The sequence below is a fragment of the Microcebus murinus genome, chromosome 18, assembly GCF_040939455.1.
Source record: "Microcebus murinus isolate Inina chromosome 18, M.murinus_Inina_mat1.0, whole genome shotgun sequence".
Taxonomy (NCBI): Eukaryota; Metazoa; Chordata; class Mammalia; order Primates; family Cheirogaleidae; genus Microcebus; species Microcebus murinus.
In genome coordinates, this window is record NC_134121.1 from 58,619,618 (window position 1) to 58,642,922 (window position 23,305).

General features: G+C 53.9%; 2 protein-coding genes across 3 annotated transcripts; both read right to left on the minus strand.

Annotated features, from left to right (window-relative positions):
* Positions 1–703: 703 nt before the first annotated feature.
* Positions 704–19,411, minus strand: ST6GALNAC2 (ST6 N-acetylgalactosaminide alpha-2,6-sialyltransferase 2). Of its 2 annotated transcripts, none has more exons than XM_075994782.1 (9): positions 19,222–19,411; positions 14,110–14,170; positions 10,584–10,758; positions 9,827–9,950; positions 9,276–9,414; positions 7,053–7,156; positions 4,494–4,577; positions 3,111–3,210; positions 704–1,586 (listed from the first exon to the last, which is right to left on the minus strand). In XM_075994782.1, the coding sequence occupies exons 1-9, from the start codon at positions 19,344–19,346 to the stop codon at positions 1,419–1,421; spliced, it is 1,080 nt and encodes a 359-aa protein (XP_075850897.1). In that variant the 5' UTR covers positions 19,347–19,411; the 3' UTR covers positions 704–1,418. The 2 variants fall into 2 exon arrangements, with proteins under 2 accessions (XP_075850897.1, XP_012634357.2); XM_012778903.2 differs by having other exon boundaries at positions 9,827–9,995.
* LOC142861978 (testis-specific serine/proline-rich protein) lies at positions 4,573–5,455 on the minus strand. The gene has a single exon (XM_075994783.1). It carries the CDS (start codon positions 5,436–5,438, stop codon positions 4,578–4,580), a length of 861 nt encoding a protein of 286 aa, XP_075850898.1. The 5' UTR covers positions 5,439–5,455; the 3' UTR covers positions 4,573–4,577.
* Positions 19,412–23,305: the final 3,894 nt, after the last annotated feature.

Below are 23,305 nucleotides of genomic sequence, written 5' to 3' on the forward strand. Positions count from 1 at the left end.
TCTATTTATAGTAGAGACGGGGTCTCGCTCTTGCTCAGGCTGGTTTTGAACTCCTGACCTTGAGCAATCCGCCCGCCTCGGCCTCCCAAGAGCTAGGATTACAGGCGTGAGCCACAGCGCCCGGCCAGACTATGTTCTTTTCAAACTCAGTATTCTATTGAAAGGAACATACCGCTTTCCTGGAGACTGAGGGACTCTTTGGTGTTGCCAAGATAAAGCGAGCCTGGAAGGCTTTGTCCTGGTGCCAGTAACTGAAATATCTCTAATTCCTCCTCTCCGGGCATCAGGATGCTATGGTTTCCCCGTGTAGCTGCTTTGGTAATTAAAGCCCAAACGACCATTCTGTTGGTCAGATGCCTCTGAATTTCTAAAGTAGTATTTTGTTTCTGGTGACTGAGTTAATCCCCATCCCTCTCGTTAAGTGTTCTGATAAAATCAGCTTTCCAAAACCACAGAACCAGAAGCTAGCTTGTGAGCTTTGGTGAACTTACCAACAGGGACCGATGCCGCCTTGGGAAGTCTCTTGCCAGCTATCCCTGTGGAGACCACCTCCCACCCTACCCACTCGCCCCGAATGGTGTAGCAAGTTATCAAGACAGTAGATAATGGCTTGCTTAGGAGCTGTGTGGTAACTTGTTTGGATGACACTTCCATAAAACCACCTATCAGCTATATAAGTTCAAAATTTACTGAAGCCATGATGTGAGATTGAGGGTTTATTACCTGGTAATGTCATCCTGTTGGTGACAAGATGGTGATACATCTTTAATAGGACTTAGTGGCAGGAAGGCTACTGAGCAATTGTCCCCTATTAAGTACCAGTGTTCTTGGATTTGGAGCATGATCTCCATCCTAAACACCCTGCATTACATATGATTTCTCTACTTTAACCAGCACAGAAAGACAAAACAGTCATCCATCGTTTATGCAGTTACCTAGTCTCATTACATTCTGCCTTTTCACCCACTGCCATGGGGCAGAAGTCTATCATGTTCTCAGAAAGGCTCTTCGGAGGTGTCCTGGAGTTGGATTGCGTTGGCCTTTGTGTGTGGTGTGACACACTGGGTGTGTAGGGGGGGGGGCTTGTTTTTTGCCTGTAGTGCTGCTTCATCGTGGTCAACCAACAGGCTCTGAGTTGCTCTGCCGACGTTCTTAAAGTCGCCTGGTAAAAACCCAGCAAAGCAGTCCCTTTTCCCTTGGCCAAGGTTGGGATGTCTGTCTCAGATCCAGAGAGTTTTCTTGGATGAGCCAAGGACAGGATAGGGTGTCCTGCATTGGACAGGCCTTGATGATAGTCACAAATCTCCCCCAGTGTCCTGTGGTGGGGATAAGGGGGGCCGAAGAGTCAAAGGCGTTTGGCCACTCAAGGGGACCAAGATCACAGCTCTTCAAGAAGCAAAGGGCTTGGTGCTTTGGGGTCAGCGCTGGTACAGCTGAAGGACACCTGCCTTATGCAGATCCCTCCACAGGGTGGCTTCGAGGAGCAGGTCATGGTTCGAATAGAATATCAATGGCTTCTTTTTTTGTTCGAAATAGTGGTCAGAAAATTTCTGGTAGTTCTTTGTGATGAATCCATAGGCACTGACCTAGACAAGGGTAGTCACTGAGTTAGTATTTACTGAGCTCATATTGTGTGTAGACAGACTGAAGTGACATGAATTCACAAAGGTGTGGCCCCTCTGCTGGGGGAGTCTGGGTGAAGATACAGATAATGTATTTGAAAAGGCTTATCCCCATTTAACACGTGGGAAACAGGCTCAGGGAGTAACTAAACAGGAGCTGGGTTTGGAACTCAAGGATAGAGGCAAGAGCCCATCACTGCAGTCCAGAGACTCCTGCATTACCATAGGGAAGAGGTGCAGGCCAGGGGCATGGAGTGGCTTTTGGCCTTGAGCTCCCGGGCTGGCTTTAACATATGCCTCTCTTTGAAAGCCGCTTTTCAACCTCTGCCTCCTTAAATGTCCATATGGGCAGTATCCCATCGGGAATGTCTCATATGGTGATTTTAGAATTTCTGTATGGTTTTTGTGTGGGAGGCTAAACCTCCTGCTCCACCCCAGGATGTCCCTATAAAAGAATGTCCCGGCCGGGCGCGGTGGCTCACGCCTGTAATCCTAGCTCTTGGGAGGCCGAGGCGGGCGGATTGCTCAAGGCCAGGAGTTCAAAACCAGCCTGAGCAAGAGCAAGACCCTGTCTCTACTATAAATAGAAAGAAATTAATTGGCCAACTGATATATATATATAAAATTAGCCGGGCATGGTGGCGCATGCCTGTAGTCCCAGCTACTCAGGAGGCTGAGGCAGAAGGATCGCTCGAGCCCAGGAGTTTGAGGTTGCTGTGAGCTAGGCTGACGCCACGGCACTCACTCTAGCCTGGACAACAAAGCGAGACTCTGTCTCAAAAAAAAAAAAAAAAAAAAAAAAAGGCCGGGCGCTGTGGCTCACGCCTGTAATCCTAGCTCTTGGGAGGCCGAGGCGGGCGGATTGCTCAAGGTCAGGAGTTCAAAACCAGCCTGAGCAAGAGCGAGACCCCGTCTCTACTATAAATAGAAAGAAATTAATTGGCCAACTGATATATATAAAAAAAATTAGCCGGGCATGGTGGCGCATGCCTGTAGTCCCAGCTACCCGGGAGGCTGAGGCAGAAGGATCACTTGAGCCCAGGAGTTTGAGGTTGCTGTGAGCTAGGCTGACGCCATGGCACTCACTCTAGCCTGGGCAACAAAGCGAGACTCTGTCTCAAAAAAAAAAAAAAAAAAAGAATGTCCCTAGTTCTGTTGAGAAGATTTTGCTGTCAGGAGGTTGATAATTTGCACCTTAAATACCATATTAAGCAGCTGCCTTGGGGAGGCTAGAGAAGGAAGCAGGTGGTGGTGGGGGCCAAGGCAAGGCCAGCCCGGGACCTGCCTTTGAATGCCTGGATGGCGCACAGGCGCAGAAGTGAGTGGCAGTGGCCCTCCTGCAGCTGGGGAATTCCACTACAAATAGAGGCCAAGAGTCCCAGGCCTGAAGGTGGCAGGCCTCAAGGTAAGGAATAGCAAGTTTTATATTGGGTTCTGTTCACACCTGTGCTCTGCAGCCATGGCCTCCTGAAAGAGAAGCCCTCTTACCTGGTCACAGGTATGCAAAGCTGTCAGCAGCATGAGGGCCCCAGTACTAGGCATATATAGGTCTCCAAAATTTGTGTTAATTAACTTAGATTTCAAAAACCTGTAAGAAAAAAAAAGAGGTTAAAATTCGAGAAAGATCACACTTGACAACTACCCACTCAGATTAGAAAACTTCAAAAATGCTGGCCCTTCCACCTCAATCAAGTCCCTATTTGGGGAAAAAGTCAAGGGAACCCCTAAATGCAACAATCTTAGGTTGAAATAAAACACCATAGGTGAAGGGGGATAGTGGTGAGAAAGAGCAACTGCAGATGAAATCCTTCTCCCACTCTGCAATACCCTGTGTTCCTCCTGCCCCCCACTAAGTAACCACACTGCGTAGGGCATAGGTGGCCTGTTTGTTTAGTCTGAGACTTGAATTTCTCTCCATCCCACATCGTGACCAAGCAGGAATCAGTATGAGGGACAGGGAGCTCAGGTGCTGTGGCTGGGCTCACTGGTGTGATGGGGTGCACCCACACATGCACATGGCCCAGCGGTCCAAAGATGAGGCTGCAGTGTGGCGATCATGGGCTCTCACCTCTGGGCCTGGCTTTTCCTCTAGCGTGGGGACATACCTGTGCTAGGGCTTCAGTTGGCCTCCCCAGATGCACTTGCTGCCCTTGCCCCCCTGCTCCCTGTTCCGGGATGCTGGCCTCTGTGGTCCGCAGGGTTTCTCAACCAAGGCAAGATTGACATTTGGGGCCAGATAGTTCTCTATTGCAGAGGCTGCCCTGTGCATTATAGGATGTTCAGCAGCATCTCTGGCCTCTACCTGCTAGTGGCACTCACTACCCTCCAACCTTGTGACAACCAAAAATATCTCCAGACAGGACTATAATGGATCTCCCCCCAGCCCCCTGCTCCTGCCCCCAGCATTGAGAACCGCAGGTAGGAGAGGAGAAGGAGGAAAGTGAGGTCAGGCTGTTTGTTCCCCAGGCTCCTTGCTGGCCAGTTGCCTTGGGCTGGCTGTGTTTGGGCCTAAAAGTGATGACAGCTCTGTTTCTATGGCCCCACGACTGCCGTACACCTATGGCCCCCCAGACCCTGCCTATGCCTTTGTGAACAGTCCCTAGTAAAGAACTAAAGGAGTAAAGAACTCCTTGAGTTATCCCGAGTTTCCCATCCATTTCCTGTTGAACTTGACCGATATAACACCACCTCCATCATGGTGTTAAATAAAATAGTAAATGAAAATAGAAAGTGCTTTGCACGGAGCACTCAGCGCAGGAGAGCTCTGGTTATGGGGAGTGCAGGGGCTCTCGGGGCGCCGCCTGGATGTGGGGCAGGTGTGCAAGAGGGAAGGGATGGGGAAGCTGTTCCACCCGGCACCCGCTTCCATACCTCTCTGTCAGGTAGCTGATGAAGTCCGGATGTAGCAGCTTGAATTTACTGGCAGAGGCTTCTGGTCCGAAATAGGTGTGAGGCCTAGGACCCGCGATAGAAGTGGACAGAGCGCCCGGACCCATCGTATTGGAGGTGGGAGATGGAGGGGAGGGGCAGGGGGGGGGCGCGCCTGCGGTAGGAGCGGGGTTGGGAGTAGAAGCGGGAGAAGGGTGTGTAGAAGGTGGCCGGCAGCACGGTGGGAACCACATGTGGCTTCCCACCCACCAGGACGTCCATGGGTGGGGAGTAGGAGAGTGAGGAGGGGGGTATGAACAGAGCGGGAGGGGTCGGGTAGGAGCAGGTGGTATCAGGCTGGTGGGGGGGCGGGGGGAGGAGAGGGAAGTAGAGCGACTTGGGAGGGGGTGGGCGCTCTGGGGGAGGGCAGGGAAAGGGACAGGGAAAGCAGCGGTTCTGGGGCAGGGGTGCTGTAGGGGGCTGGAAAAAGGGAGGCTCCTTCAGAAAGCGGGGCACATAGGGGGTGATGTGGGACGGGATGGGCCGAACGGGCCCGATATAGCAGGCTGAGGTGGCAGGGCTTTGGGAGAGGGACCTGCCCATGGGCATAGAAGGGGTCAGGGAAGGGTTTCGGGAGAGGGGTTTAAAACCGGACTGGGAGGGAGATTTGGAGGCCGGCGGAGTGGGGTTTTGGGAAGACCCTCGGGGTGCATGTTGGACATGAGGACTGGGGGTCAGGGAGGAAGCCCGGGAAGAGGGCTGTGAGCCAGTCGGGGTGGGAGGGTGTGAGGGTGGGCGGGAGGAGCCCCGAGTTGGGGAAGGGGAGGGGGCTGAGCCTCCGGAGCTAGAATAAGGCTGCTGACCGGCCGGGGTGACAGCATTGTTGGATCGGGACTGGGAAGGGGACTGGGTAGGGGATGGAATAGGGGTGTGGGAGGGGGAGTTCATTGGTGTTGGGGAGGCTTATGTCCACCTGATGTCCCTAGGGCAGCCCCCCCAAGGCCCAGTCCCACGGTGTCACAAAGCCCAGGTCATGACCTGCAGCAGCTCCAGAGCGATTGTTGAGTCATCACCAGGGTGGGGGTGGGGGTGGGGTGGGGGTGGGGTGGGGTGGGGGGCAGGGCAGGGCTGGCTTTTGAGGACTTAACCAGTAAGGACCACCTCGAAAACCCTTCTCTGGGGTTGGGGGAATGTCCCGAGGGCACCAGGATAAGTGGCTGGTCATCCTGGCGTAAATTCCTATGGACATATACATTTCCGATCTCAGGGACAAGAAATTATCTCAGAACCGCAGGGAGAAGGTTCACATGAGGGTCAGGACATGGTTCAGAAGAGCTGGACCCAGGCCTGCCATGCAGGAAGGTGGGAGAGAGAAGACAAAGTGCCCTTTGTTCTCTCCCCTCCGGACACTGGGCCTACGGGGCCTGCTGTCCCGTTTCCTGGGCACGGCCCTGGGAAGGTGTCCCCAGGAGGAGTGGTGTGGACTGGCCCCTACCCTTGGTTTCTTTTTTTTTTTTTTGAGACAGTCTCCCTTTGTTGCTCAAGCTACAGTGAGTGCCATAGCATCAGCCTAACTCACAGCAACCTCAAACTCCTGGGCTCAAGCAATCCTCCTGCCTCAGCCTCCCGAGTAGCTGGGACTACAGGCATGCGCCACCATGCCCGGCTAATTTTTTCTATGTATATTAGTTGGCCAATTAATTTTTCTATTTATAGTAGAGATGAGGTCTCGCTCTTGCTCAGGCTGGTTTCAAACTCCTGACCTCGAGCAATTCGCCCGCCTCGGCCTCCCATAGTACTAGGATTACAGGCGTGAGCCACCACGCCCGGCCTACCCTTGGTTTCTAGAACAGTGTGCTCGGCAGGACGTCAATCTTGTGGAGCCAGCACCCTCGGTCAGGGGTGGCTGGGCTGGCTATGGAGGCAGTGGCCTGCAGTGCAGGAGCCGGCCTGCTGGCTCCATTCAGAAAAACTGCCCCTCTGGCCTCTGGCATCAGGAGGGTTACCGGAGACCAATAGGGTTACCTGGGCTTTCCTGGCTGTAGATAAAAAGCATATAATTCCCCAAGGCTCTAGCACTCTGGGAGGCCGAGGCAGGCAGATTGCTCAAGGTCAGGAGTTGGAAACCACCCTGAGTGAGACACACATACACACACACAAACACACACACACACACACACCGTCTCTCTCTACTAAAAATAGAAATTAATTGACCAACTAAAAATATATATACAAAAGATTAGCCGGGCATGGTGGCGCATGCCTGTAGTCCCAGCTACTCAGGAGGCTGAGGCAGGAGGATGGCTTGAGCCCAGGAGTGTGAGGTTGTTGTGAGCTAGGCTGACGCCACGGCACTCACTCTAGCATGGGCAACAAAGCGAGACTCTGCCTCAAAAAAAAAAAGAAAAATTCCCCAAGGCTGAATTGTGTTGAATAATTGGGGATTATTGAATGCTTGGAATTTTCTTGCCACTCTTCCCCCAAAACGGGCCCTGGGAGGGAGGGGAGACAGCTGCGGCATCACCCACCCTGTGTGACACGCGTCACCACCTGGCTGCTCACCTGTCCCCTTCATCGCGGCCCTCGGGGACGGGCACACCCAGGATGGCCGATCTCAGCATCACGTAGTCGCGGATGCCTGAGGGGATGAAGATGTAGCGCAGGTCCTGTCAGAGCAGAGACAAGCCCAGAGGGCAGCGAGGCCACGTTAAGCTCCTGTTCAGTGTGGACACCTGTCCACCCCATCGCGGGTAAGCTGACTGGAGAATTTCTCTCATACACCCTTTATTTATTTATTTATTTTTGAGACAGAGTCTCACTTTGTTGCCCAAGCTAGAGTGAGTGCCGTGGCGTCAGCCTAGCTCACAGCAACCTCCAACTCCTGGGCTAGAGCAATCCTCCTGCCTCAGCCTCCCGAGTAGCTGGGACTACAGGCATGCCCCACCATGCCCGGCTAATTTTTTTTTCTATATATATATTCGTTGGCCAATTAATTTCTTTCTATTTATAGTAGAGATGGGGTCTCGCTCTTGCTCAGGTTGGCTTCAAACTCCTGACCTCGAGCAATCCGCCCGCCTCAGCCTTCCAGAGTGCTAGGATTTACAGGCGTGAGCCACCGCGCCCGGCCTCATACACCTTTAACGTCCACTCTGAGGTACCATGGCGGTTTCAATATGTGTTCACAACTTCTTGGGTATTTCTCCCAGCAAGAGAGGAAGCCTAACGGCCATCCCCTTGAGTACAGGCTGCACTGAGTGACTAAGGCATAGGATTTTTCTGATAAATGGTAAGTGGGTAGCCAGATGTGTGGACACACTTGTAGTCCCAGCTACTCGGGAGGCTGAGGCAGGAGGATGGCTTGAGCCCAGGTGCTTGAAGTTGCAGTGAGCTATGATGATGCCTCTGCAGTCTAGCCTGGGTGACAGAGTGAGACTCTGTCTTAAAACCAAAAAAAGAAAGTGGAAAGTGACGATGTGGGACTTTGGAGACTAGGTCGTAAAAGGTGCTGCGGCTTCCTGGCTCTCTCAGCTCACTCTTGGTTAACGTCTGGGTGACATGACGTTAACTGCCATGTCGTGAGGACACTCGAGTGGCCCATGGGGCGGCCCAGGTGGCAAGGGCTGTGAGTGTGCCATCTTGATGCTGGCACCAGTCAAGTCTTCAGATGACCATGCCCACCACCCGCAGGGAGACCCTGAGCCAAAACCACTCCACTAAGCTGCTCCCAAATTTCTTGACCTATTGAAACTGGAAGATAATAAATGTTTAAATCCACCAAGTTTTGGAGTCACTTGTTACACGGCAATAGATAACTCATACAGGTATGGTGGCCACAGCCGCGTTTTGTTCTACCAGGAACTAAGAGAGGTTCTTCTTGTGAGGACTCAGTGTGTACACACTAATTCCCTGGTCAGAGGAAGATTCTAGAAACCCAGCTCAGCCTTATCCAAGACCACAGAACCCCTTTTCCCAGGATCTCCCTAACCCTGTATAGGATACTCAGAGCATGTGAGGGGGCAAGTGTGAATTTATGGCAACCGGGTGTGGTTGGAAGAACCTGAAGGCCAGTCCAGATGGACTCAGATGCCGGCTCCCCAGCTCACTAGTGGCCACCTGGGGCATGTTCCTCAATCTCTCTAACCCTCAGTTTCCTACACAGGGCTGTTGGAAAGAACTGGAGAGGTCACACACCATTCCTTGGGTGGGCAGGGTAAGGAAATGGAAGCAGACCCTAGCACTGGGGTCAGAGGGGCCTGGATTTTGATGACTCTAGTCAGGTGACCTTGGACTTGTTCCCAAACCTCTCGGTGTCTCAGCTCTGCCACCTGGAACTGGGCACAATGGTCCCATTCGGGGCTGCTGGGATTGACCGTGTCTATGCCCTGTGCGATGCCGGGAGCAGAGGAGGTAACACTCCCCTTGCCTGTGCACAGCTACGACCCGCTGAGCTCCCCGCGGGATGCGAGCTCCGGGGGCACAGTCGGCATGGGAATCCTGGCTCTGTCGCCAACGTGCTGAATAAAAGGGCACCGAGCTTCAGTCACCAGTAAGGTGGGGTTGGCATGGTATCTGTAAAGTGCCTGGCACACCACGAGCACTCAGGGAACACGAGCCATTCACACGCCATGCTCCAGAGGTGTCCTGTGCCACCAGCGCCAACGGCAAGTCCCTGACTCGGTCCTCCTTCACCCCAGCGGTGCCATCTTGTGCAGCCGAAATCCTGGACCCTGTGGCCCACCCCACAGTCACCGCCAACCACAAGGGCACGCCCGCCGGGGGCCTCACCTGTCCCTGCGGCACAGAGGTGAAGCCGAGCTTGCCGTAGGAGATGAGGGAGTTCTTCATCGTGTTCACAGTGAAACCGTAGAAAGAAGTCTTGGTGCCCACGTCGCGCTCGAAGCCCTTGATCACAGCGCCATTGAGCCTGCGTGCGTCAGCACAGAGACCCATCAGCCTCTTCGTGGCTACAACGTGCTGTCTGTTTCACTTCCATCTCCATGGCCCTGCCTTCCTGTCCCCGTGCCTCTGGGTGGACGCTCCCTGTACCCACGGCAGCGCCAGCGCCCAGTCGGCAGCCTGACCCCCACGCCTCCGGACTTCAAGGGACAAGGCCCTGTGAATAGGTAAATCTGGCCCTGGAGGCTCCTTCCTCCTGGGTCCGCTTGCACATGGCACCCACACTCTGTCTTCAGGGCCGACGGCACAGGCTTTCACCCAAGCCCGTGTGCCCGCCACCACGGCTGAGCTGCCTAAGGCCACTGAGGCCACAGCTGCCTCGACTCCCCATCCCCAGGGAAGGTGCTCCCCCAGGGCTGGCCGGCCCCTGCCCCTCGTACCTGAACACATAGTCATGGGCGTCGATGTTGGCGCCCTGGCGGGACCCGTTGAGAATGCCTCCGTTACCCACCACGGCACAGCGGACGCAGCCGGGCGGCGGCTCCCCGGACAAGGGGAACAGCTCTGCGCTTTCCGAGCCATTGAGAAGGCTCAGGGTGGAGGTGATGACTGGGGGGGGGGGGACAGGGGTGGCCATGAGGGGACAGGTGGCAGGGTCATCTGGGGCCTCCCAGCCCAGCCCCTCCTAAGAAGCACAGAGGGTGGGAGGAGAAGGAGACGACAGAGTTCGAGAGGACTGGAAGGGGGACGGTGAGGGAGGGGGCTTGGTGGGCCTTCAGTTTCCTAAGAACTCCAGTAACTCGTCCTCTCAAGACCAGGTGTTTTCCCAAAACAGAATCCGAGGCCTGGGTGGTGTAGGGGTGAGGGGAACAGATTGGCATGGCGTGGAGAGGCCTCTGGGCCCGGACTGTGGCGGTTCCCGCAGCAGAGACCGCGAGTGAGGCTGTTTGAGGCCCCCTGGCCTCTGTCCTCAGCCACCACTGGCCACTGGAGCTTTTCATGCCAGGGAGGTCCGTGATGGTGAGAGCCACCGGGTAGGGGCGGCCCCAGCCCTGTCACAGCCCGCTGGGTGCCTGGACAGAGGAGGGCGGTGAGACAGGAGTCACATGGCGGGGGCTCTGGGAGGAGAGGGGACACAGACAGGACCAGCCTCCCCTGGGGCCAAGAGTGGGAAGCTGAGGCAGCGGGCGGCCTTACCTTGGCGAGAGAGCCCCTGCCAGCCGTAGGGGGCCCTGTGCTGGCTCAGGCCGTCCCAGAGCTCCGGGGTGAGGAGGCCCCCCCACAGCAGCACTGGGGAGGAGAAATCAAACAGCCTCCGGAAGCGGCGGTGCCGCCCGACCGCCAGGTGCAGCGGGTGTCGGCAGAGCCGGCCCTGTGGGTGGGAAGGTGACAGGGCTGAGCCCAGCTAGGAGGGGACTTGGGTGGAGGGGAGCCCCCCGGGAGCCCGCAGACCCCGCAGCAGGGTTGGGAGAGGAGACCTGCCCTTCCCCTCCAGCTGGGCCATCCCTGAATCTTTGGGCTGAGCTGGCCGATGGGGGTCAGAGAACTTTCTGGACTTAGCCCACCCAGCCCTCCGTCTCCTGGATGCCAGTATGGCCCTGGCCTCATACTCCTTCACCTCACACTTGGGCAAACTTTGGGGCATTTTCCAGGGCATGGGTATGACCTGCCTGCCCCTTTGGTGGAGGAGTTCCGGCCTGGGTTTGGGGATCTGTCAACCCAGGTCCAAATCCCTGCTCTTTTTCTTTTTTTGAGCCAGAGACTCACGCTGTTGCCCAGGCTAGAGTGCCGTGGCATCAGCCTAGCTCACAGCAATCCTACTGCCTCAGCCTCCCGTGTATCTAGGACTACAGGCATGCACCACCATGCCCGGCTAATTTTACATATATATATATATATATATATATATATATATATATATATATATATATGTATATATATATATGTGTTTATTTTTTTTTTTAGTTGTTTGGCTAATTTCTTTTTATTGTTAGTAGAGGTGGGGTCTCACTCAGGCTGGTTTCGAACTCCTGACCTCAAACGATCCTCCCACCTCGGCCTCCCTGAGTGCTGAGATTACAGGCGGGAGCCACGGCGCTCAGCCCAAGCCCCAGCTCTGGCAGTACCCGCTGTGAGACCTGTGTGTGCACGAGATGGTGGGAGGATTGCGATGGCCTTTCTTCTAGCTGGTGCCTGTGCTGGGTGGAATAGCGTCCCTCCCAAATTCATGTCCACCCACAGTCTCAGAATGTGACCTTATTTGAAGAAAGAGTCTTTGTAGATGTCACTCATTAAGATGAGGTCACACGGGTTTAGGTTGGGCCCTAAGACTAGATCCTTATAAGGAGGCCACATGTTGACGGAGGCAGAGGTTGGGGTGATGTGGCCACAAACCAAAGAATGCCTGGAGCCAGCAGGAGCTGGGAAGAGGCCTGGGAGGCTTGCTTAGTGCCTTCAAAGGGAGTGTGGCCCTGCCAGCACCTCCATCTCAGGTGCTCTGGCCTCCAGAACAGTGACAGAATCAATTTCTGTTGTTTTAGGCACCCCCAGTCTGTGGCCATTTGTCCCTGCAGCTGCAGGAGAGGAATACAGTACCTTTTCAACGGGGGCCTTGGCGGAGGGAGCGGCGACTAAACAGGGTCCAGCTTTGTCTGCTGCAAGCCCACAATGTCCGAATCCCGGGGACCTGGGTAGGGCTACTCTTGCCACTGAATGGGGCTCATTGTTAAGCCTCTGTTTGATACAGTACAAAGCAGGAAGTAGCTGATGGCTATCTAGGGGGTGCAAGCCTGTGCTGTTGTGTATTCCTACCTGGCTCTGCTCAGCTGGGTGTGGTGTTCTGTGTTTACCTAGTGTTGTCGCTCACAAAATTGCTCATAAGCAACCGTGAAATCTGTGTGATGCTCGAATTGTTTCCTAAGATATCAATCTGGTTGGAACAAATTAACAATTTCATAGCAAGCATTATAGCAGAACTGACTATAATGATTTCACTATTCAATTTATCACATGGGGTGATAAATTGGGGGCCTCTTTATGAGATTCCAGGTGAAAAACCTTCAGGTCTGTGCTTCACCTGGGTAGCCGGCTGGCCTTTATCTCGTGGATATGGTGGCATAGTTTCCCTTTTAGCTCTGACCACCAGGAAGCTCCACCTTGTGGCACAGTTTTCCTGAACTTATCTCCCATTGTCTTTTTTTCTTACTTACCTTTACTTTTCCTCCACTATTTCCTTATCCTATCCTACTTTATGTTTTTGCTTTGTTTTTTTGTTGTTGTTGTTGTTTTGTTTTGAGACAGAGTCTCACTCTATTGCCCAGGCTAGAGTGAGTGCCGTGGCGTCAGCCTAGCTCACAGCAACCTCAAACTCCTGGGCTCAAGCAATCCTCCTGCCTCAGCCTCCCAAGTAGCTGGGACTACAGGCATGCGCCACCATGCCCGGCTAATTTTTTTTTTCTATGTATATTAGTTGGCCAATTAATTTCTTTCTATTTATAGCAGAGACGGGGGTCTCGCTCTTGCTCAGGCTGGTTTCGAACTCCTGATCTCGAGCAATCTGCCCGCCTCAGCCTCCCAGAGTGCTAGGATTACAGGCGTGAGCCACCACGCCCGGCCTGTTTTTGCCTTGTTATATGTGTCGAAAAGCCACCTCAAATCTTTTCTTTTAAATCAGGTGGGAATATATGTTAATTAGCATCAGACAGCTAAAGGTAGAAAGGACTTAGTGGCCGGGCGTGGTGGCTCACGCCTGTAATCCTAGCACTCTGGGAGGCTGAGGCGAGCAGATTGCTTGAGGTCAGGAGTCCAAAACCAGCCTGAGCAAGAGTGAGACCCCGTCTCTACTATAAATAGAAAGAAATTAATTGACCAACTAATATATATAGAAAAAATTAGCCGGGCATGGTGGTGCACTCCTGTAGTCCCAGGTATTCGGGAGGCTGAGGCAGGAGGATCGCTTGAGCCCAGGAGTGTGAGGTTGCTGTGAGCTAGGCTGACGCCACGGCACTCACTCTAGCCTGGGCAACAAAGCGAGACTCTGTCTCAAAAAAAAAAAAAGAAAGACAAAGAAAGAAAGGACTTAGGAAACTTAAAAATAACCTGGTCCAAGCATTCATAAGATGCTTGAGGTCTCCCTTCAGCCTGCCGACCAAGTGTCCCTTAGCCTTTGTTTTTTGTTTATTTGTTTTGAGACAAGGTCTTGCTCTCTCACCCTGGGTAGAGTGCAGTGGCATCATGATAGCTCACTGCAGCCTTGAACTCCTGGGCTCAAGCGATCCTCCTGCCTCAGCCCCCCTAGTAGCTGGAACGATAGGCACTTGTCACCATGCCTGGCTAACTTTTCTATTTTTTGTAAAGACAAGGTCTTGCTCTTGTTCAGGCTGGCCTCAAAGTCCTGGCCTCAAGGGATCCTCCCGCATCAGCCTCCCAAAGTGTTAGGATTACAGGCTTGAGCCACTGTGCCAGGCTGAAAATCTTAAGACTCACAAGAACTTTTCAGCTGGCTACACCTTGCGGGTATATATTTATCCATCCTTTCCTGGTATCGGGGTGCAGGAACCCTAGTGGTCTGGTCTGAGAAGCCCTGCACGGGCTCAGCTCTGTGCTTGGAGTGTTCTAAAGAGCCCAGCGATCTCGTGAGAATGTTCTCGTTTGTTTTCCTTTCCCCTTCTCCCTGCTAACCTGAGGATGTTCAAAACTGCCACAGAGCAGCCGACCACTGTACCTTTCTGGTCCTAGAATCCGATGCCTTCAGTCCCAAGAATGCTCGAGATAAGGCGGTCTCCCTGAGCGAGAAGGCAGAAGCAAAGCAGAGGTCAGCAGGTCCAGCCTACCCCTTGGAAGCTTCTGGACTGACTCCCTCCCTCAGCTCTGAGGGCGGACAGGGCTGTCAGGATCCAAAGTGTGTTCGTTCTTTTGATCCTTCTACCTCCAAGCTCTTATTCTCGCCCATGTCTGTCTCTTTAGGCACATGAAATGCCGTCGCTTCATTTACTGCATTTATGTATGACCAGAAAACATTGCCAAGTCCCTGGAATTGGGACTGTCTGCGGGGTCTCCCTGCCGAGGGCTGGCGGCAAGCCTTGGCCAGCTCTGAGATGACTCGGGTCCTCTCCTCCTGTGGGTGGGCTGTGCCCACCGCTCCTGCGGGGCAGTCGTGGTAAATGGCATGGCTCCTGCTGTGGTTCGCCTGTGTCCCCAGTGTGGTGGGAACCGAATTCCCAATGCTGCGGTGTTGAGAGACGGGACCTTTAAGAGTCGAATAGGTCAGGAGGGGGCGGCCCACAGGGATGGACCACTGCTGTTGCCTTGGGGGAGTGAGTTCCTGATAAAGGGTGGGTTCAGCCCCCCTTCTCTCTTGCCCCCACTCTTTTTTTTTTTTTTTTTTTGAGACAGAGTCTCGCTTTGTTGCCCAGGCTAGAGTGAGTGCCGTGGCACCAGCCTAGCTCACAGCAACCTCCAACTCCTGGGCTCAAGCGATCCTCCTGCCTCAGCCTCCCGAGTAGCTGGGACTACAGGCGTGCGCCACCATGCCCGGCTAATTTTTTCTAGATATATTAGTTGGCCAATTAATTTATTTCTATTTATGGTAGAGACGGGGTCTCGCTCTTGCTCAGGCTGGTTTCGAACTCCTGACCTCGAGCAATCCGCCCGCCTCGGCCTCCCAGAGTGCTAGGATTACAGGCGTGAGCCACTGCGCCCGGCCTCTTGCCCCTACTCTCCAGCCCTTCAGCCCACCACCTAGAAGGATGTGGCAAGAAGGCCCTTCCTGGGCGCAGGCCCTTCGGCCTCGCATTTCCCAGCCTCCAGAACCGTGAGTCAAACAAATCTCCAATGTTTATCAATCGCTAAGTCTCAGGCGTCCTGGTATAGCAGCACAAAATGGGCCAACACAGCTCTGAGGCCCGACGCCCTGGGTTTGCGCCCTGGCTCCACCACTCGGCAGCTGTGTGGTCTTGGGCCCGTCTCTCTGCAACAGAGATAATTATATCGAGCGCATCTGCTTGTTGGGAGGGTTCAGAGAGTCTATGTTATTGAATCTAAAAAGTGCTTCTTAAATGTTAGCTAAAGGAGGAAGGGAAAGGACGTTACTGTGTCCTCTATTATCAGTGTTCCTTCTGGAGGGAGGTGAGGGGTTAATGTTACCATCTACCCCCAATTCCTAGGGGCTAGGTGGCCCCTGCATCAGGGCAGAGGGAGAACAGGAAGGAAGGAATAGGGGCCTTTGCCCACTCAAAAGGGTGGCTAAGGTTCCCCCACCCTCCCCTCGCCCAGCAGCCGCAGGGAGCAGGTGGAGCAGGACTTTGGGTTAGCAGGTTGCAAGGGGAACAAAGGCCTCTTGTTACTTGCTTCTAGGTGCTGAGACAGCTGGGCCACAAGGGAGCCTGTGACCTGCCTCCCTTTGGTTTCCCAGGTTCCCCACAGGACCCTGGAGGAACAGTCCAGAAAGAGCAGGGTTGACAACCCTTTTCTCCTTGGACGGGCCACCTGTCTACCCACATAATCCCATAGTTCTTCCGCAAGAGCACAATGTGAGAAGGAGCTAGGAAGGTGGCCTCTGAGAACCCCCAGAGAACACCAACGCCCAGGGAAACACCAACGCCCAGGCCCCAGCCCTGCGATTCTGATCTGACTGACCTGGGGTGAGGTGTGGATATCGGGGATTCCAATCCCCATCCCTCCACCCCCAAACCAGACGATGCCACCGTGCAGCCAGGCGTGGGAGGCTGATGGCGGAGCGTTGGGGCAGAGTTGAGGCAGGAGGGTAGAGCTGCAGGGGAGGTGATGGGGACCCCACCAATTCAGTTTTGCTACCTTGAACCCCCCAGCCTCAGGGAGGCTTGAGGCATCTTCCGAGCATGACTTGTGCTCAGTGACTTCTTCCAGCCCCTGCCCCTGCCTCTCAGGAACCCAGAGCTTCCAGATACTTGCCCGGAACTCCAGGAAGGGAGTGTGGAGGGGGCCAGCCCACACATGCCCTTCTGGGAAGTTTGATTAGCTGGAGGAGAAATAAGGACACTGTAGTGCATTTTTCATAAAACTAAATTTAGTCAATTAAGTTTAGATTGTATCCCTAGTAATTTTTTGGCCCTAAAGTGTCCTCTTTTTTTAAAAAACAAAATCAACAAAATAGCATTGGCAAGAGACAGTAACTGGCAGCCCTGGATGGATGACCCTCACTCCCTGCTCTACTAAAAACCCTTTTTTAAAAAAACACTTCTAGGCCGGGCGCGGTGGCTCATGCCTGTAATCCTAGCACTCTGGGAGGCCGGGGCAGGCGGATTGCTCGAGGTCAGGAGTTCGAAACCAGCCTGAGCAAGAGCGAGACCTCCTCTCTACTATAAATAGAAAGAAATTAATTGGCCAACTAATATATATAGAAAAAATTAGCCAGGCATGGTGGCACATGCCTGTAGTCCCAGCTACTCGGGAGGCTGAGGCAGAAGGATTGCTTGAGTCCAGGAGTTTGAGGTTGCTGTGAGCTAGGCTGACGCCATGGCACTCACTCTAGCCTGGGCAACAGTGTGAGACTCTGTCTCAAAAAAAAAAAAAACCAGTTCTAGAGATGCCCATATCTGAGAACCACTGATCCAGATTCTGCCCTGAGTAAATCCCCAGACTGGATTCCACTCTGCAACCTGCAACAAGAGCACAAGGGCCCCTTCCTCCGGCTCTGTAGACCGTGTTCCAGCGGCCTTCCTTTCCAGGTCCCTTGCTAGGGAAGCTCACGTGGCCCGAGGGACCTGCACAGAATGATATCGCTCTCCCGGACTAACTATCCACTTCCTCCAGCCAGGCTGAGTCCTGACCTACCCCGGGTGTAAGCTACAGCGCACACACCTGGCCGAAGCAGCAAGGAAATGGCCAGGTTTTTGGATCATACTCAATTTTGAAAAGATGAAAGATCTTAAAAAAACAACAAACGGCTTTGTTCGGGTATAAATGGCCATACAAGTACAATAAACCTATTATTTAAAGTTGTATTAGGTACTTTTAAAGGATGTTTACTTTGTGGGCTTTTAAAAAATTTATACGAAACCCAAATTTACTTCTTACAGTTATTTATGAAGGCTGAGAAGTCCACAGTTGGGAGGAGGCCACATCTTGGTGAGAGCCTTTTTGCTGGTGGGGACTTTCTGCAGAGTTCCGAGGTGGCACAGGGCATCATATGGCCAGGGCGATGAGAGTGCTAGCTCACGTCTCTTTTTTTTTTTTTTTTTTTTTGAGGCAGGGTCTTGCTGTGTTACCCAGGCTGCAGTGCAGTGGCCAGATCACAACTCACTGTGTAGCTACAAACTCCTGGCCTCAGGTGATCCTTCTGTCTCAGCCTCTCAAGTAGCTAAGCCTACAGGTGCACACCACCATACCTGGCTAATTTTTACATTTTTATTTTTTCTTAGAGATAGGGGTCTCACTATGTTGCTCAGGCTGGTCTTGAACTCCTGGCCTGAAGCAATCCTCCTGCTTTGTCCTCCCACAGTGCTGGGGTTACAGGCATGAGCCACCAGGCCCAGCCTCTCTTCCTCTTTTAAAAAAATTATATTTAAATGACCCATAATTGTACATATTTTGGGGGTACAGTGTGATATTTCAATATACATATACAATGTGTAATGATCAAATCAGGCTAATTAGCATGCCGATCCCCTCAAGAAGGTATAATTTCTCTGTGTTGGGATACTTTGTGTTTTTAAATATCTTTACATAAAATTGACAAGGATCCATGTTCTTTATGCCTTAACCCTTTTCAGTCCTTCTTACACAATTTCTGACTGCGAGGAATTTAGTGACTCCAGGTACCACTTGCTAGGGCGGGCACCCTTTGTTCTGAGAGACTGGGCTCCTAACCATCGCAAGCTGTTTCTTGCTGCTTTACAGCTTTGGCGGTGTCCTCTGACTTCATCTCCCCAGCGCAGACGCTGATTTTGTTTTCACCCCGTTAAGCCTCGAGCAAGGTTTGGGGAGGAGCGCGCAGGTGGGGACGCGCCGGGAAGGGAAAGGCTGGGCCCAGAGGCCTCTCCAGGAGGCTGTGGGCGCCTTTCCGGCCTCCCAGGCCCACGCTCCGTCCCGCGCGGCGCTCCGGCACCGCACTCAACCGTTTTGAGGCTTCTGCCGCGACAGAAGCATCACCTGCCAAAGGCAGGCGCTCGGGTTTCTCCCCGTGGGCATTAAGGAAAGGAAGGTGCCCACGGCGAGCAGGAGGGAGCGCAGCGCAGGAGGCGCAAGGAGGGAACTTGGAACTCCGACTCGGCCCCTGTTCCCCAGGGAGCCCACCTTGTCGCCCGATCGCGCCCCAGGCGGAGCTTATCAAAATAAACAGCCGAGCAAACCGAGGCGGGGAGAGGAGGGAGTGGGCGCGGGGAGCGCAGAGACCGGAGCGAGTGGGAAAGGCGACAGGCCACCGCCGCCGGCCGGGCTGAGGACCCCGGCAAAGTTGAAAACCGGGAGAGTTGGGTCCCTGCCCAAAAGGTAGAGTCTGGAAAAAAGATGTGACGTTACCGAGGGACAGTTTCCGACAAAAAAGGAACTTTTTGTCGGACCCTGCCAAATTTCGACCCTAAAAGTGTTTCTAATTGGGCCCAGAGGGAATTAACCAACCATGGTGTCCGGGACAGGTCTCCAGGGCGCAGGGGGCGAGGTTCTCTTGCACCCAGGCAGGGGCCGTAGGGTCCTGGCTGCGCGAAGTTAACCTGGGCGGCGGCTCCGGAGACAAAGGGCCACGGCCCGAGTCCCCTCTGTGAGCCACCCCGGAGGGAGGGTTGAAGGCTGCGGGCCGCGCCTTCCCCGCGCCCTGCTCGCCCCCTGCGCCCTCCGGGTCAGCGCGCGGCAGCCCTACCTGGCTCCGGCCCCGGGCTCGGGGTCCCACTGCACCGCCGAGGAGTACAGGGCTAAGAGGACCCCACAGCAGGCAACCGCGAGCAGGAGCACCGGGCATAAGAGCGAGCTGCGCGGGAGCCCCATGCAGCCTCCCGTGACGCGCCGCCGTCCCGCGCGGAGGGGAGAGGCCCGGTGAGCCGGCTGGGCTCACAGAGGCGGCCGCCTGCCCCGCCCCGCCCCGCCCTGCCCAACCCCGGCGCCCGCGGCTCCGCCCGCCCTGCAGCTCTCTCTGCCCCGGCCGGGCCGCCAGACGCCACCGCGCCCTCGGGGCTGGGCGGCGGGTCCCGGAGGCGGGAGTGCGCCCCAGGTGCCGGGAGCCGCGCGCGCCCCGTCCGGCGATGCCTCCTGCCCCGGGACTTCGACAGCGGCCACTCCTGCCGCTGCGCTCCCGCCAGCCAGGGACTGGGCAGGGCTCATTCCCCGCGTTGTCAAGTGCTGGTGCGCACGGTCCAGGGGACAGGCCGGGCGCGGGGAGACGCCGCCACCTGCCGCGTTGGCTGCGCACTGCGCGCTCCGGCCCGGCTCCACACTTCCCGAGGCCGGTGGGCTGTAGCCGGGAAGCGACACGCCCGGTTCCCCTGGGAAGGATCCGCAGACCTGTTAGTTTGGGCCCTGGCGCCTCCAGTCCTTCCTGAACTGGGGGCGTAATAAGGCACTGGTTCACCTGAACTGGAGGTGGAGGGGTGAGGTAGGGAGCCTGCGGTGATGGGACGCGTGGGGGGAGCTGAGGCTGTCATCCCTTTATTTGGTGACCATCCAGACACCAGGTTGAGGGGCAGGCCCTTCAACCACATTTCATTCCTGTTACAAAATGAGGCCAACCAGGAGAGCGCCACCGCAGCAGAGAGACCCGCTGAAAGGTCTAGCAGGGCTCCAGGGTCACCAGGAAGGGCTGGGGAGGCTCCGGCCCCCAGGTCCAGGGTCTTTGGCCCCAGAGACCTGTGAAATGCCACAGACCCCCGGGAGTCTGCAAGGATGAGAGGGACCTCATGCTTGACCATGTGTCTACATGCTTTCTGCTCTTAACTCTTTTTTTGGGTTTTGTTTGTTTGTTTTTGAGACAGGGTCTCACTCTTTTGCCTGCGGTTGAGTGCAGTAGCACCATCATAGCTCGCTGCAACCCACCAGCACCTGGGCCCAGGTGACCCTGCTGCCTCATCCTCGGGAGCAGCTTGGACTACAGGCACACCACCACTCCCCACTTTATCTATTATCTATCTACTTATTTATTTATTTATTTTAGAGATGGACGTCTCGCTATTTTGCCCAGGCTGGTCTCGAACTCCTGGCCTGAAGTGCTCCTCCCACCCTGGCCTCCCAAAGTGCTAGGATTACAGGCGTGAGCCACCGGGCCCGGCCTCTCACCTGTTCTTCATGTATCCAAGAAAGTCTGGGTGCAGCAGCAGGTATCTGTCCAATTGCAAGGCTTTCAGAGAAGCGTCCTGGAGCCCGTGTCTGTGCTCAGAAATGGGTCATTCGGATCATTCCCACTCGGTTTGTCTGCCTGGTCTGATGTGGGCTGAGTTGAGGTCACTGGAGGTCACTCACATCAAGCCAGTCCTTTCCTTTACCCCAGGACGGCTGAGCAGTGAGTAGGGACACGCCTGCTACCCTGTGGATGGGCACGACTTGGGATGCACGATTTCACATCTTTCATTTCCATCTTCACGGTTGCGTTTGTCGAGCTCCCCGCAGATGTGACTTATCCCTTGATCATCGCCTTTCCTCAGGGGTTAACAAGACCCCAGACCCTCTCTCTGAGCCCATGAATTCCCCCTCCTACCCCTGCCTCTTAGGAATTTCCTCACGTTCTACTTCTTCGAGAGAAGGGGCATCATTAGCTAGTCATTTCTTTACCTTTCCATCTTCAAACGTATGAACTTGGCCCCCAGCACTCCCGCTTGGGAGGTAGTGATCCAGGGCCACCTCCAACGCCTTCAGTGGCAATATCAGCACCCCAAAGCCTCTTATCTACCCCCCCTGGAGTTCTCCTTCCCCCCAGCCCCCAGCTGTTGCTTTAGCAGCCCTCCCACCGCCTCTGCAGGGGCGGACATAAACGTGCCCTCAAATAGCTTGCCCTAGAAAGCAAAGCAAAGCGAAGCAAACAAAAACTCTGCTGAGCTGGCACGCTCCTTAGCTACTCTCTCTTCTTTTCCTCCAAGTTCTTGGTGGGGAGAAGTCTATTCTGTCTCCACTGCTGCCTAAGTCCGGCTTCCTAACCCACCCCCCACTGGCGGTTTCCAGTCCCCACGCGGTGGTTGCATCTTCCTGACTCTCACCTGAGCTCCTCCGAACCTCCAGCTGGGGGCGCTTTGCTCTCCACAGCCAGCTCTGTGCCAGCCACTCTGCAGCCAGCCTCCGGCTCGGGCTCAGACCTTGTCATCCGCTGCACACCTGTTCCCGTTCTCTAAGGACCACGCCTGGACACCTGAGTTTCTTAGGGACGGCTCACCGTGAGGCCTTCGTCTTCCCGCAGACCATTTCTTCTTCTGTATCCTCTCTCTCAAGGGCCGGCGTCGCATCTTCCGAAACCTTTGTGCCTCTCTTCCCTTCCCGCCTCTCGCCCTGCCCCACAAACGCTGTTTGTTCATCAGGTGGTGGCCATTTTCTTTCCCAAATTAGCACATACATGACAGGGAGGCCACATCTTTTTTATTTTTTAAATTTTTATTTATTTATTTCAGAATATTACAGGGGTTCAAATGTTGTTTTTTTTTCTTGAGACAGAGTCTCACTTTGTTGCCCAGGCCAGAGTGAGTGCCGTGGCGTCAGCCTAGCTCACAGCAACCTCACACTCCTGGGCTCAAGCAATCCTCCTGCCTCAGCCTCCCCGAGTAGCTGGTACTACAGGCATGCACCACCATGCCCGGCTAATTTTTTCTATATATATTAGTTGGCCAATTAATTTCTTTCTATTTATAGTAGAGATGGGGTCTCGCTCTTGCTCAGGCTCTTTTCGAACTCCTGACCTTGAGCGATCCGCCCGCCTTGGACTCCTTAGGTTACATATATTGCCTTTGCACCACCCAAATCAAAGCTTCAAGCGTGCCCAACCCCAGACAGTGCACACTGTACCCATTAGGTGCAGGCCTCATCTTAATACTCTTAATATCTAATCCTAGCTCTCTGGGAGGCCGAGGCGGGAGGACTGCTCAAGGTCAGGAGTTCAAAACCAGCCTGAGTAAGAGTGAGACCCGTCTCTACTATAAATAGAAAGAAATTGATTGGCCAATTAAAAATATATAGAATAAAAATTAGCCGGGCATGGTGGCGCATGCCTGGAGTCCCAGCTACTGGGGAGGCTGAGGCAGGAGGATCGCTTGAGCCCAGGAGTTGGAGGTTGCTATGAGCTAGGCTGACGCCACGGCACTCTAGCCCGGGCAACAGAGTGAGACTCTGTCTCAAAAAAAAAAAAAAAATACTCTTAATATCTAAGAGTTTTGTTTTGCTTCTTAACTTTATTTATAAATTTGCTTAGGTATTTCAATTCAACTCTAAAAAGAAATGGAGAAACACATTCTATGCATGCAACAAAATATCACATGTACCCCATAAATATGTACAAATATTGTGTATCAGTAAAAAAAAGAAAAGACATGAAAAAGAAACCCAAGTGTTCATCAACAAATGAGTGGATAAACATTACATGGCATAGCCATATGATAGAACGTTCTTTAGCCTGAAATAGAAAGGAAATTCTGACACATGCTACGTGGCGTTGGTGAATGTGGAGGTCATAACACTAAACAAAAGAAGCCAGTTGGGCCGGGCGCGATGGCTCATGCCTGTAATCCTAGCACTCTGGGAGGCCGAGGCAGGTGGATTGCTTAAGGTCAGGAGTTCGAAACCAGCCTGAGTGAGACCCCGTCTCTACCAAAAATAGAAAGAAATTGACCAACTAAAAAAATATATATATACAAAAAAAAAAAAAGAAAGAAGAAGCCAGTTGCAAAAAGACAAATATTGTGTTTGTAAGGTACACTTACAGGATGTCCCTAGATTAGTCAGATACATAGAGACAGAAAATAGAATGGTGGTTGCCA